We start from the raw sequence: 14,162 nt of genomic DNA, 5'->3' as shown, positions 1-14,162 counted from the left end.
GTGCGATCGCGTGATCTTGGCTCACTGCAACCTCCACCTCTCAGGTTCAAGTGATTCTCCTGCCTCAGCTTCCCGAGTAGCTGGGATTACAGGTGCCCACCACCACACCCAGCTAATTTTTTCATTTTTAGTAGAGACGGGGTTTCACCATATTGGCCAGGTTTGTTTCAAACTCCTGACCTTGTGATCCACCTGCCTCAGCCTCCCAAAGTGCTGGAATTACAGGCGTGAGCCACTGTGCCTGGCCAATTTTAATTATTTTTTTTTTTTTTTTTGAGGCAGTGTCTTGCTCTGTTGCCTAGGCTGGAGTGTAGTGGTGTGATCACAGCTCACTGCAGCCTCAACATCCCAGGCTCAAGCAATCCTCCCACCTCAGCCTCCCCAGTAGCTGGGACTACAGGTACACACCACCATGCTCACCTAATTTAAAAAAAAAATTTTTTTTTTGTAGAGACAAGGTCTTGCTATGTTGCCCAGGCTGGTCTTCAAGTCTTGAGCTCTAGTGATCCTCCCACCTCAGCCTCCCAAATTGCTGAGATTACAGGTGTGAGTCACTGTGCCTGGCCAAGTTTGACTATTTTAGGTTCCACATATGATGAATAATATAACTTTGAAGATTTTTATTTTCTCCATTCTCCTTTTTTTTTTTTTTTTTTTTGAGATGGAGTTTCACTCTTGTCACCCAGGCCGGAGTGCAGTGGCGTGATCTCCGCTCACTGCAATCTCCGCCTCCTGGGTTCAATCGATTCTCCTGTCTCAGCCTCCTGAGTAGCTGGGATTACAGGCACCGCCTACCACACCCAGCTAATTTTTGTATTTTCAGTAGAGATGGGTTTCACCATGTTGCCCAGGCTGGTCTTGAACTCCTGACCTCAGGTGATCCACCTGCCTTGGCCTCCCAAAGTGCTAGGATTACAGGCGTGAGCAACTGCACCTGGCCTCCATTCTCCTTTTCTGAATGTTTTATGTTTTTGGTAATGATCAGGCATTGCTTTGATGATGAGGAAAGGGGAAAGAAGGCCATAAACAAAATATCAGGAGAGATTTAAGTTAGACCCAGATAACATTGCCAGCCTGTTGCTCTGGCTGGGGGCTTTGGGAATCTGTGTACCAATGCTGCCTGCCCTCCTCCCACAGGCAGAGAGGCGAGCTGTGAGGGCACCCTCCGGGCTGTGGACCCCCCCGTGAGGCACCACAGCTATGGGCGCCATGAGGGAGCCTGGATGAAGGACCCTGCGGCTCGAGACGACAGGATCTATGTCACCAACTACTACTATGGAAACAGCCTGGTGGAGTTCCGCAACCTGGAAAACTTCAAGCAAGGTCAGGGACCCCAGAGGTGGAGAGGGGGCCGGGTATGGACAGCCTGGGGAGGGGTCCTCATGGAGACTTGGCTTTCCTTGCCTTGTGGGTTTCTATGGTATAGCCTGGTTGAGCTCCAGATTGTTAGCCACCCCAAGGAGGGGAGTCTGGGCTGAGGGCACTGGGCTGGAGGCCCAGACAGACCCCATGGCACCCCTGTGCGCTAGCACCCTGCCAGGAACCAGAATGCAGCAGCAAACAAGAGGGACACGGTCCTGCCTTTGCAAGCGTGACTTACCGTCAAGGGGCCAATACTGAGTTTCCATTTGTTGAGTGCTTACCCTGTGCTGATCTCGCCCCACCCCGTGTATCAGTTCATGGTTGCTACATACCTCCAGGAGGTGGGGTTAGCACCTGTTTTATAGGTGAGCAGGGCCTCTGGCCTTAGAGGAGCTGCAGGTCTGGGCAGGGGTCAGGACGGAGCTGACGGCACAGGGAAGGGCAGAATTCTGGTTATCAGATCTGGGGCATGATGGGGGGAAGGGGTCATTTAGATCTAGCCTGCCCTTCAGAAATGCACACTCTGGTGGGGGAGGCAAAGGCTTAAAGAGACAATTTCAGTACAGCATTAGAGGGAGCGCTGAAGGGGCTATGGGAACCCAGCCTAAAGATCAGGGAAGACTTCCCCGTGAAGGTGATGCTGACCTGGGCCCTGGAAGAAGAGTAGGAGTAAGCCATGCGGAAGGAAGAGGGAAGGGTGTCCCAGGCAGAAGGCTCAGCACATGCAGAGGCCTGGCAATGACAGGAAACGTGATGGCCTGGGGTGGGGGGGATGGTGACTGAGTAAGCTGGGGCAGGCCTGGTGAGCCAGATGAAGGAGTTTGGACTTACCCCGAGAGCTATGCAGTCACAACTAAAGGCCGGGCACAGTAGCTCACACCCGTAATCCTAGCACTTTGGGAGCCCGAGGCAGGTGGAACACTTGAGGTCAGGAGTTCAAAACCAGCCTGGCCAACATGGTGAAACCCCATCTCTACTACAACATTAAAAAAAAAAAAAAATTAGCTGGGTGTGGTGGCGGGTGCCTGTAATCCCAGCTACTTGGGAGGCTAAGGCAGGAGAATCGTTTGAACCTAGGAGGCAGAGGTTGCAGTGAGCCGAGATCGCACCACTGCACTCCAGCCTGGGTGACAGAGAGAGACTCTCTCAAAAAAAAAAAAAAGAAAAATAAAGGCCTGGAACAACTAAAAAATGAAAAATAAAGGCCTAGAACAACTAAAATCCTTCCTCTGCTAGCTCAAAATTGGCCGGCTTTCTGCTCAAGCAGCTCACAGGCTGGTGGAAGAAGCCAGTGATAAGAATCAAGATGAAGGCTTATGTCTGGCTGCTACAGATGTGTCCTGGGGGGAAAAAAGACAAGGGGTTATGGGAGGCTGGAGGAGAGGCCCCTCACTCAGGGTAGGGAGGTCAGTGAAGGCTTCCTGGAGGAGGTGACATTGGCCTGGGGCTCTGAAAGATGGGCAGGCATTCCTCAGGCAGATAGCCTGGGGAACAGCAGTCCTAACAGAGGAACAGCAGGGACGAAGGCTTGGAGACAAAGAATGGGGCTAATGTCACCCTGTGTCTAAATCCTAGCTGTGCCATTCCAGAGCTGGGTGACCTTGATCCTCTGAGCCTGTTTCTTCTTAAGCAGATGGGATGACAATAGACCTCCTTCGGGAGACGCTCGTGCCATAGTAAGATGTCATCCCAGCTCCAGGCACATGGCATATGCTTGGCATCAGTTGCTTACTGGGCCACTGAGAGCCCTTAGTGGTCTCAGGGGATGTGGGTGGGCTGGGGTTGTTCGGGAGGTCTGGGGTGACCGTCGCCCTCCGCCTGCAGGCCGCTGGAGTAACATGTACAAGCTGCCCTACAACTGGATTGGCACGGGCCACGTGGTGTACCAGGGCGCCTTCTACTACAACCGCGCCTTCACCAAGAACATCATCAAGTATGACCTGCGTCAGCGCTTCGTGGCCTCCTGGGCGCTGCTGCCCGACGTGGTATACGAGGACACCACACCCTGGAAGTGGCGCGGCCACTCGGACATCGATTTTGCCGTGGATGAAAGTGGCCTGTGGGTCATCTACCCCGCCGTGGACGACCGCGACGAGGCCCAGCCCGAGGTGATCGTCCTGAGCCGCCTGGACCCTGGCGATCTCTCGGTGCACCGGGAGACCACATGGAAGACACGGCTGCGGCGGAACTCCTATGGGAACTGCTTCCTGGTGTGTGGCATCCTGTATGCCGTGGACACATACAACCAGCAGGAAGGCCAGGTCGCCTATGCTTTCGACACGCACACGGGCACCGACGCACACCCCCAGCTGCCCTTCCTCAACGAGCACGCCTACACCACCCAGATTGACTACAACCCCAAGGAACGGGTGCTGTACGCCTGGGACAATGGCCACCAGCTCACCTACACCCTCCACTTTGTGGTCTGAGTGGAGACCTGTGCTCCCGGGAGAGGCGCAGCAGTGCGGGAGGGGCTCTCCACAGCAGCTCCTGCAACTGACCCAGTCTGCAAATATTTATTGGGGGCCAGCCCAGGGCTGGGACTGGGCATGAGGTGGTCACCAGGATTGAGCTTCCTCAGCACCCAGTGGGTAATACTTGCTTCCACTTGCAGAGCCCCGTGCCAAGCACTTCCCACACACTTACCCATCTGATTCTCCCAGCACCTCCCTTGGAGGTAGAGATCATGAACCCATTTAACAGATGAGGAGACAGAGGCTCAGAGAGGCACCGTCCCTTGCCTCATGCCTCAGTTGTGATCAGGCAGGCTGTGCTCTCACGACAGCCCCATTTTACAGATGAGGACACTTTACCACGCCCTCCCCTCCCTGCCCTCCCCTATCTCCCCTGGTCTCCCTTGTTCTCTCAACTCTCTGTCCCTTCCCAGGACCACTCAGAACCAGAGGCCTTTAGGGCCAGTGTGCTGGTGTCGGGTGGAGGCCCTGGCTCTGCCTGCCATCCCGGGGCTCTGTTCTGGCTGAGCTGTTGGTGGCCCTGGGCTTTGGGTCCCTTAGCCAATGTCCTTGCCTCTTGTCTTTGGCCAGCCCCCCAGCCCAGCCCGCCCCACCCGCTGTCCGGCCACATTCCAAACCTCTACCGTCACCTAGCTGCTCAGCAGAAACCGCACCCCGAGAGAAAATCCCGTCCTCTGTTCCAAGGCCCCTTTCTGCTCTGTGCTCATTTTTATTTTCTCTTATTCTTCATCAGTGCCGTCATTTGTTTCTGCAGCAGCAGCTGAGAAGGCAGCAGGCAGCTCTGCCAGGGTGGGGAGCTGAGCTGAGGCTCCCTCTCCACCCAGAAGCACTGGCGTTGCTCACATAGTCAGACCTTGGGTCCCCTCCCTGGTTCATCCCAGAGCCTTTGGGCCTGGAGTCCGCCTTGTCCTTTTTCTCTAGGCTTTCAAACCCATAACCTTTACACACTCAGGGATACCTCCGGGTCTGCCATGAATAAGACCCTAGGCCCAAGGCTGGTGTGGTGCCAGGATGACACAGTTTCCCTCTTCCTTGCCAGCCCTGACCTGGCCCAGCAGCCTGGGGGCTACAGAAGACACGGTGTGAGTAGTTGGTCCAGCGGAGGCCTCAGGCCTTCTTCTGTTTGCAGGAGAGAACCAGAGGGTGGGAATGGGGAGGGAAGAACTGAGGGTCTGCAGACTGGACTTTTCCTGGCTTCAGAGTCCAACCCCAGGACTTGGGTTGAGCATGCACGGGGGGGGGGGGCCACCTTGCCCAGGGCCACTGATGGCTCCCCAGAGCCTCAGACCCACACAGCCCAAAGGACAAGGCCTCTTCTGCTTTGTTTAGACAGTATTTTTAGAGCTGGAGAGAAATTTTCTAGCCCAACTCCCTGTTTCATGAAAGAGAAAGAGGCTCAGAAAAGTTGAGAGAGCAGCTGAGTGTCACACTGGTTGCTGGGCACAGACCATCTTCTAGAAGGGTTCTGTCATGGAGGCTGCCCTCCCTGGGAAGGCACCCCAGCACCTGTGAAGGACATTACTACTCATCCCCACCCGCCCCCTAGCCCTTGCTGCCTTCATTCTGTCCCAGTGCCAGCTCCCGGGATGTCTGTAAGTTTGAATACCAGTTGCCATGTTAGGAAAGTCAGCTGCACAGCCAAGAGTGTAAGAGTGTAAAGAAATGCTTTTTTTTTTTGAGATGGAGTTTTGCTCTTGTCACCCAGGCTGGAGTGCAGTGGCGCAATCTTGGCTCACTGCAACCTCCGCCTCCTGGGTTCAAGTGATTCTCCTGTCTCAGCCCCCGTAGTAGCTGGGACTACGGGCGCCCACCACCACGTCTAGCTAATTTTTGTATTTTTAGTAGAGATGGGGGTTTCACCATGTTAGCCAGGCTGGTCTCGAACTCCTGACCTTAGGTGATCCACCCGCCTTGGCCTCCCAAAGTGCTGGGATTACAGGTGTGAGCCACTGTGCCTGGCCAGGAAATGCTTTTTGTGCAGAATACACTTCTTTCGGGCATTGTCAGGTGATGTTTTGTTTAAGCTCTAACTCACCCTTGGAATACAGGGGAATGATGACACCCAGCCCAGCCAGGCCTGACTCATCGTGGTCATATCCAGCCCCCTCCCCCGGCCAACCAACCACTGCAGGCTCCTCTTACAGACTCACCAGGGGGCTGCGAGGGCCCGGCATCTCCCTTGGCCCTGGGTGTGGGTTTTACAAGACTGTGTCTTTCGTGACATCATAGCCCAACGATGTGAGAAGAAGGAGAAGGCCCCCCTTTCTTCATTAATCTGAAAAAAAGGAAAGTAAGAATAGGCTAATTTGTAAAAGTTAAAGGGCAAGCAGCATTGCATTCTGGGGGAATGCCGGCCACAGCCTCCAAACATTCACTAGGCCTCTTCTGTTTTCAGACCCTTGTAAGTGGGTTATGTGGTGGGTATGGGCAGTTTTTTTCTTTTCTTTTCTGTCTTTTTTCTCTTCTTTTCTTTTTTTTTTTTTTTTTTTTGAGACAGTTTCACTCTTGTTGCCCAGGCTGGAATGCAACAGCGTAATCTCAGCTCACTGCAATCTCCGCCTCCCAGGTTCAAGTGATTCTCCTGCCTCAGCCTCCCGAAAAGCTGGGATTACAGGGGCCTGCCACCACGCCCAGCTAATTGTTCCCATTTTTAGTAGAGACAGGGTTTCACCATGTTGGCCAGGATGGTCTCGAACTCCTGACCTCAGGTGATCCACCTGTCTCAGTCTCCCAAAGTGTTGGAATTACAGGCGTGAGCCACCACACCCGGCCAGTTTCTTCATTTTACACATGGTCACGTTGGAGCCTAGAACAGTTAGGTCACTCGTCACATAGGCAGTTAAGTGGAGAACAAGGTTTCAAAATCAGATAAGGAAACCATCATCATTAACTGAGCACCAACTGTGCTAAGCTTGCCACGGGCGTATGCTTGCAGTCTCACAACAGTGGGAGGTCTGTATCCTGAAGTGCCCATTTTATAGATGAGGACACTGAGGAGAAGAGACTTACCCAGGCTCACACAGCAGCTCAGCCTGTTCCAGGCGCTGGTCAGTGCGTGTTCTTTGCCACCAGCCTGTCACTCCAGTGGCAGCTACAGAAAGGGAGGCTGTTGCTTTTATCCCCAAACTGCATCCACAGACAAGCCCCAAGGAGGAGGCTGGGGCCAGCTCATAAAAAGCCTGAATGCCAAGCCAAGGAGTAGATGCCTCCAGTCATTTTTAGAACAAAGTCAAGTATAAATTTACAGAGAAAAAATTCTAAGACAGTTGGATGTTGTCCTGTTGGTGAGGAGAGGAAAGGAAAGGTTTTTATTGTGGGGAACTGGAACCAGCTCATAACTGCATGCCTGTGAGCTGTCATGGAAACCTGGCCCCCAACAGCTTTTGAGGTTTTTTTTGGTTTTGTTTTTGTTTCTTTTTACCTGTCTTGGGCTTTATTACTTTTGGCAAAAGGTACTTCAAACAAGGAAGGGCCTGGACTGAGGAGGACCACGTCTTCTTGCTGACCTTGTCTATAAAGGCAAAGGAAGCTGTCTCGGGTGTTTCTGAACAACATGAGTCATGAGGGGCTTTGGCTACCCCTTGGGTTCCCCCTAAGAGATGTCCAGGCCTTACATTTAATCTGCTTTCTCTGCGGTGGGGTAGAGAATGGAGCTCCCACATTGGGGGCAGTGCTAAAGGTGGAACTGGGGGATTTTCCTGGGAATGATTTGAGGGCTCTTGAAAGCCGGTGTGTTCCAAAGCATCTTTAACTCTGGGACAGCATTGGAAGCCGCTGTCATGACAGGACACGGCACTGGATGGCTGGCAGAGAGCCCTGGCTAGGAGTTAGGGAGCCCTGGGTTGGAATCCAGCCCCACCTCTTTCATGCCACAGGTTTGGTCAAGTTCTCTCCCGCTCAGGGTAGGGCTGTGAACTCCCTCTTAGAGCTAAGAACATGCAGCTTAGTGAGGACAAGACCCTTCTAGAGCTTTACCACTAATCCCCACCCAGGAGCCCCAAGGCCAGCATTATTCCTGCTCATTACAGGTGATGAGCCTCAAATTCAGAGAGCTTAAGCAACCTGCTCAGGGTCATGTCTCCAACAGGCAGTAGAGTCAAAGTATAAACCAGGTCTGTTTTTGTACCAAAGTCCCAGACTAACTGTTGGTAGGAATCTTGTAACCAGTCATGTTTTCTTCCTTGTTTTGGCTGCTGGGAAGCTCAAAGTCAAATTGGAGACCCTTTTTTTTCAATTGTGCTGAGTCTCCTACTAGACTTACTTCATTCTAGCTTTCTGCTTTTACCTTTACCCTAATCTTTTTATTTTTATTCTATTGTACTTTATCTATTTTTGTAAGTTGCTGAGATATCTGTTTTGCCACAAGATGGGATATATCTAAATAAAGACATGATCAAAGGTTTGATTTAAAAGTCTGGACTAAATGCTGTGGTCCATATCCTCATCAGAACACATACATTTAATAACTTTTAAAATAAATAATTTGTCGGCCGGGTGTGGTGGCTCGCACCTGTAATCCCAGCACTTTGGGAGACTGAGGCAGGCAGATTACTAGAAGTCAGGAGTTCGAGACCAGCCTGGCCAACACAGTGAAACCCTGTCTACCAAAAAATACAAAAACTGTGGCACACGCCTATAGTCTCAGCTACATGGGACGCTGAGGCAGGAGAATTGCTTGAACCTGGGAGGTTGCAGTGAGCCAGGATGGCGCCACCGCACTCCAGCCTGGGTGACAAAGCAAGACTCCATCTCAAAAAAAAAAAAAAATTCATGATCAGGCATTGGGGGGAACTGATGGTGTGGAAAAACGAATGGGGTGGGTGGATGGAAGATTAAGTACACCGTTAGCTGAATGGGAACTGGAGGCCGGGTATGGTGGCTCATGCCCGAAATTCCAGCACTTTGGGAGGCTTAGGTGGGAGGATCACTTGAGACCAGGAGTTCAAGACCAGCCTGGGCAACATAGTAAGACCTCCTCTCTACAAAAAATAAACAAAAGTAGCTGGGCGTGGTGGCATGTAAAAAAATAAAAAATAAAGAGTTTGTTATGAGAACTGGCATTGTTGCTAAACTGCTGATGGAACTAATTGGAATGGTGAGCTGTGCAGAATCCAACTCAGACTGAAAGCCAGACCCCACCGAATGGAGAAGACAAGCCAGACATTCCCAAAGGTGTTCAGACACTAGCCTCGGCCCCTTGCCTGCCTTCCTGTGCCAGCTGCAGAGAGGTGCAGGGTACACTCACTCCTGGGTCAGAGAATGTGGGGCCGAGGGAAAGGTAAGGGAAAAAAAAAAAAAGCCGGGCACAGTGGCTCAAGCCTGTAATCCCAGCACTTTGGGAGGCCGAGACGGGCGGATCACGAGGTCAGGAGATCGAGACCATCCTGGCTAACACGGTGAAACCCCGTCTCTACTAAAAATACAAGAAAATTAGCCGGGCGAGGTGGCGGGCGCCTGTAGTCCCAGCTACTCAGGAGGCTGAGGCAGGATAATGGCGTGAACCCGGAAGGCGGAGCTTGCAGTGAGCCGAGATCACACCACTGCACTCCAGCCTGGGCGACAGAGCAAGACTCCGTCTCAAAAAAAAAAAAAAAAAAAAAGAAATGCTTTCCTGGGAAAAAGAGAGTATCATGGAATTGGGGAGGGGCCCTCGGAGGTCGCACAGTCCCATGTGACCCAAACTGCAGTCATTCACAGCCCCTCTCCGTGATTTTCCCCATTTCCCTTTTCCACCTTCGGCATGACTTACTGTTTCTCTTTCAGACGATTCCATTCTTTTCACTAAAATGATTTTAGTAAAATTAGAGGAAACTTTATTTAAAAAATGTTTTTAAACGAATGTTTAAGGAGGAAGCTGTATAGTACAATAGTGAAAAGAAAGCCACTGGCAATGACCACAAACTGGGATGCTACACTGACAACAAGCACCACAGGTGCCTTCCGATACTGCATCTGCTGGGCCTCAGGCCCCATTGCCCATCGTTAAAAAGGAAGATTAGAGGCCAGGCATGGTGGCTCATGCCTGTAATCCCAGCGCTTTAGGAGGCTGAGACAGGCGGATCACCTGAGGTCAGGAGTTTGAGACCAGCCTGGCAAACATGGCGAAACCCCGTATCTACTAAAAATACAAAAATTAGCCAGGTGTGGTGGTGTGTGCCTGTGATCCCAGCTACTTGGGAGGCTGAGGCAGGAGAATCGCTTGAACCCAGGAGGCGGAGGTTGCAGTGAGCCAAGATCACGCCACTGCGCTCCAGCCTGGGTAACAGACCGAGACTTCATCTCAAAAGAAAAAAAAGAAAAAGGAAGATTAGCAAGTGTTTAGGGGACGTCAAGGGTAAAGTGGACAGCAAGTGGACACTGTCCTTGATATACTCAGAGAAATGGCCTGGATGGAAAGGGAACAGCTCTCTCCCATGATTCAGGCCCTCACACGGCAGCTTAGAGAAGCTGTCTCAGCTACTCATGGGTGGACTTGGATTAAGATCACCTCCACCCCCACATACACAGATGCACAGATGCCCGCAGACACACTTGCTCAGCCAGGCCTCCCTTCGCAGCCTCCCCCAGTGGGAGGCCAGATTTGGCAGACCCGGGCACCATCTCTGTAGCCCCTGGCAATGACAGGGGTCCTGCTCTCCATAGACACGCCAACCAGAAGCACACCACCAATGCCACTCCACTGCAGTGGCCACTGGAGCCACATCCTTCTGACCCTGCACACACCCCTGGGGCTGACTCTAGTCCCATGCAAGCCAGAATGGCTGGGCTTTGGGTGACCTGGATCATGACAGCTCTCCTTGAGCCCTTCATCAGCCCGTCCCATCTGCTCCCCACTACCCCATCTTTCCTGGCTTAAGACCCCAGCCAGAGGCCCAGCGTGGTGGCTCACACTGGTAATCCCAGTACTTTGGGGGCCTGAAGCGGGAAGATCACTTGAGCCCAGGAATTTTAGATCAGCCTGGGCAACACAGTGAGACCCTGTCTATGCAAAATATAAAAAAATGAGCTGGGCATGGTGGTGCGTACCTATAGTCCCAGCTACTCAGGAGGCTAAGGTGGGAAGATCACTTGAGCCTGGGAAGTCAAGACTGCAGTGAGCCAAGATTGTACCACTGCACTCCAGCCTGGGCAACAAAGCAAGACCCTGTCTTCCTGTCTTTTTTTTTTTTTTTTTTTTTGAGATGGAGTCTTGCTCTGTCGCCCAGGCTGGAGTGCAGTGGCCGGATCTCAGCTCACTGCAAGCTCTGCTTCCCAGGTTGATGCCATTCTCCTGCCTCAGCCTCCCGAGTAGCTGGGACTACAGGCGCCCGCCACCACGCCCGGCTAATTTTTTGTATTTTTAGTAGAGACGTGTCAGCACCCAGGAGACTCTCAACAAACATCCTCAAATAACCAACTGACGTATGTTCAAACCTTGGGCAAGTTCATACATGAGCTCCTGAGCCAACCACCCTTGGCTCTGAAGTCATGGCCGCTGCATAAGCTGCACTTCTTTCGTTTATTTGTGCAGCAGTATTTGTTAAGTCAGGTTCCACACAGAAATCTCTAGAATGCCATCTCAGATCATGGAGGCTGGAGGGCAGACAGGATATTACCAGCGACTCTCTTCATCTTGCAGTTCTAGGAAAATGAGAAAACCCATCTTCAGAGAAAAACATCTGCCTAAAAACCCCCACCCGCGTCTGCAACCAGGGGCTTGCACGGCAAAAAAAACAAAACAAAACAATAAAACAAAACAAAACAAAAAAACAAAAAACCTGTGGCCTTTTTCTTGTCTGTGGCAATGACACTCACAGCACTGGATATGGCAGGCACAGGGCTATGCCCTGATCCAGCATTCAAGGCAAGTCTGTGGCCCACAGAGGCTGAGGCCATAGAGCTCTGTGGGCTCGGGGGCTGGACAGGGTTATCTCTGACCTTTATCAGCTTGGCGGACAACATCACATGCCAGAAAGAGCAGTCACCAGGCGACTGTGAGTAAGCTCTTAGCCTGAGGCTCAGTGCGCGGTGGGCGTTCAGGAAGTGGTGGCCACTGTCAGGTTGTGACCAGGTAGTTCTCTGCTCAGAGCGTCCGCTCTCTGTCCTGGCAGGTCTGCATGTCATGCGCTGTGGGCTGTGCACCACGACGCATACCTTCCGTGTGCCAGGCTCAGAAGTACCAAGTTCAGCAAGTCTCTTCCCTGCCCTTGAGAGCCTGCTGGGAGCAGGGAAGCCACACTCAGCCACACCCTCTCGGTGAGCTTTACTGCTGGAAGAGTGGAGAGCCCAGGGGCTCCATGTGCCTTGCTAAGGAGTGTGGGCTGCTCCTGGAGCCACAGGAGCCATGGGAATCCCCACGGGAGCCACGGAGCGGCCCACACCTCCCAACCAGCTTTGCATCAGGGCAAGGGAACCTCCCCTGGTCACCTCAAGTGGTACAGTCCTCGAGAGGGACCTCTCTGCTCTATAGACGTTTTTCCTGGGACTTCAAGGTCCTAAATCTCCCCGTGGCCAGGGTGGGAAAGGAATGAGTAGGAACCATCCACAGGAGCTACATCGTCCGAGCCTGTGCTCTAAGCCAGGTGTGGTGCTGATTCTTTATGGTACTATCTCATTGAATTCTCCCAGTCGCCCCATGAAATAGGTACCATTGCTGCCAACATTTCACAAATGAGGAAACTGAGGCACAGGCTGCTACAGTGTTCAAGGCCACCCACACAGCTGGAATTGGCTGAGCTGCAGTGCCACCCTCTCAAAACGCTGCACCAATGGTCCCCGACCTCAGCCCACATAGGCTTATGTCAGAATCACTGGAGAGTTTCAAAAGATGCTGGTGCCCAGACGCCACCCTGGACCATACACCAGTCTGTGGGAGCGAGGACAGAAATTTGGAGGGGTTTATTTATTTGTTTATTTATTTTGAGACAGGGTCTCACTCTGCTTCCCAGGCTGGAGTGCAATGGTGCAATCATGGCTCACTGTAGCCTCTACCTCCCAGGCTCAGGCTATCCTCCAGCCTCAGCCTCCCAAGTAGCTGGGACAACAGGCACACACCACCATTCCCAGCTAAGTTTTTTAAATTTTTTTTATAGAGATGAGGTCTCACTATGTTGCCCAGGCTGGTCTCAAACTCCTGACCTCAAGCCATCTTCCTGTTTCAGCCTCCCAATGTGCTGGAATTACAGGCATGAGCTACGGTGCCCAGCCGTTTCAGGTGGGTTTTATTTATTTATTTATTTAGAGACGGAGTCTCACTCTGTTGCCCACACTGGAGTGCAGTGGTGAAATCTTGGCTCACTGCAACCTCCACCTCTGGGTTCAAGCGATTCTCCTGCCTCAGCATCCCAAGGAGCTGGGGTTACAGGCACACCACCATGCTAGGCTAATTTTTTTTTCCTTTTTGTTGACACAGAGTCTCACTCTGTTGCCCAGGCTAGAGTGCTGTGGCGTGATCTCAGCTCATTGCAACCTCTGCCTCTTGGGTTCAAGCGATTCTTCTGCCTCAGCCTCCTGAGTAACTGCGATTACAGTCGCGCGCCACCACACCTGGCGAATTTTTATATTTTTAGTAGGGACGGGGTTTCACCATGTTGGCCAGGCTGGTCTCGAATTCCTGACTTCAGGTGAGCCACCCACCTCAGCCTCCCAAAGTGCTGGGATTACAGGCATGAGCCGCCGCGCCCGGCCCATTTTGGGTGGGTTTTAAACGCTTCCCAGGAGATTGTGCCATGCATTCCAGGTAGAGGCCCTCTGCCCCTCCCCCTCCTGGCACTTGGAAGGAGCACCCTGCAGCTGGTATGGACCCACCATGGCAGGGCGAATCTGGGACCTGATGCATGCACCACAAGTCAGAGAAAGAAGACGTGTGTCAGATCCCGGGCTGCGCCCAGGAAAGCATCCTCTGGCTTGGCTGCCACAGAAGAAGGAACCAAGTGGGCAGGCCCTAGCCGGGCGTGATAGCCTTTCCCGCCATGGGGTGTCTGTATGAGTGGGGGTGTTTCCAAGGCACAGAGCACAAAGGCTCCCTCTGGCCCCAGGCGGTGCCCAGACACTGCCCTGCTCACTCAGCCTACATCCGGGGCCAGCCCCTCAACCCCCCACATTCCTGCAGGGACCCCGTGAGGCAGGAACAGACAGGGCTTTGAGAATGCATGCCTGCTGGTGGGATGAATTATCACCGAGAATTATCTGCCATGAGAGCCGGCTGGCATTTCACGTGCCAAAGGTTGACTGGCCCCTCCCTGGCCCTGGCTGCTTGGCTCCAGGGCCCTCATTCCAATTTTGCAGGGACAGAAACTTTATTCTCTTCCATGAGAGGCCTCCGCCCCTCACCATCTGTGCAGATCT

At 52.6% G+C, this 14,162-nt stretch overlaps 1 protein-coding gene across 2 annotated transcripts in view; it reads left to right on the top strand.

Moving 5' to 3' along the window:
- OLFML2A (olfactomedin like 2A) overlaps nucleotides 1-8,248 on the top strand; it is a 38,168-nt gene extending 29,920 nt beyond the window's left edge. For both annotated transcript variants that reach the window (XM_065530081.1, XM_045373806.2), the window contains exons 7-8: nucleotides 1,138-1,323; nucleotides 3,187-8,248. In XM_065530081.1, the coding sequence (XP_065386153.1) occupies nucleotides 1,138-1,323; nucleotides 3,187-3,791 (791 nt within the window). In that variant the 3' untranslated portion in view covers nucleotides 3,792-8,248. The remainder of the gene's footprint in view (nucleotides 1-1,137; nucleotides 1,324-3,186) is intronic.
- The last annotated feature ends 5,914 nt before the right edge of the window (nucleotides 8,249-14,162 follow it).

This window comes from Macaca fascicularis, chromosome 15 (assembly GCF_037993035.2).
Source record: "Macaca fascicularis isolate 582-1 chromosome 15, T2T-MFA8v1.1".
Classification (NCBI taxonomy): domain Eukaryota; kingdom Metazoa; phylum Chordata; class Mammalia; order Primates; family Cercopithecidae; genus Macaca; species Macaca fascicularis.
The sequence above is the reverse complement of the archived record's forward strand: the minus strand, read 5'-3'. Positions and strand labels throughout refer to the sequence as shown.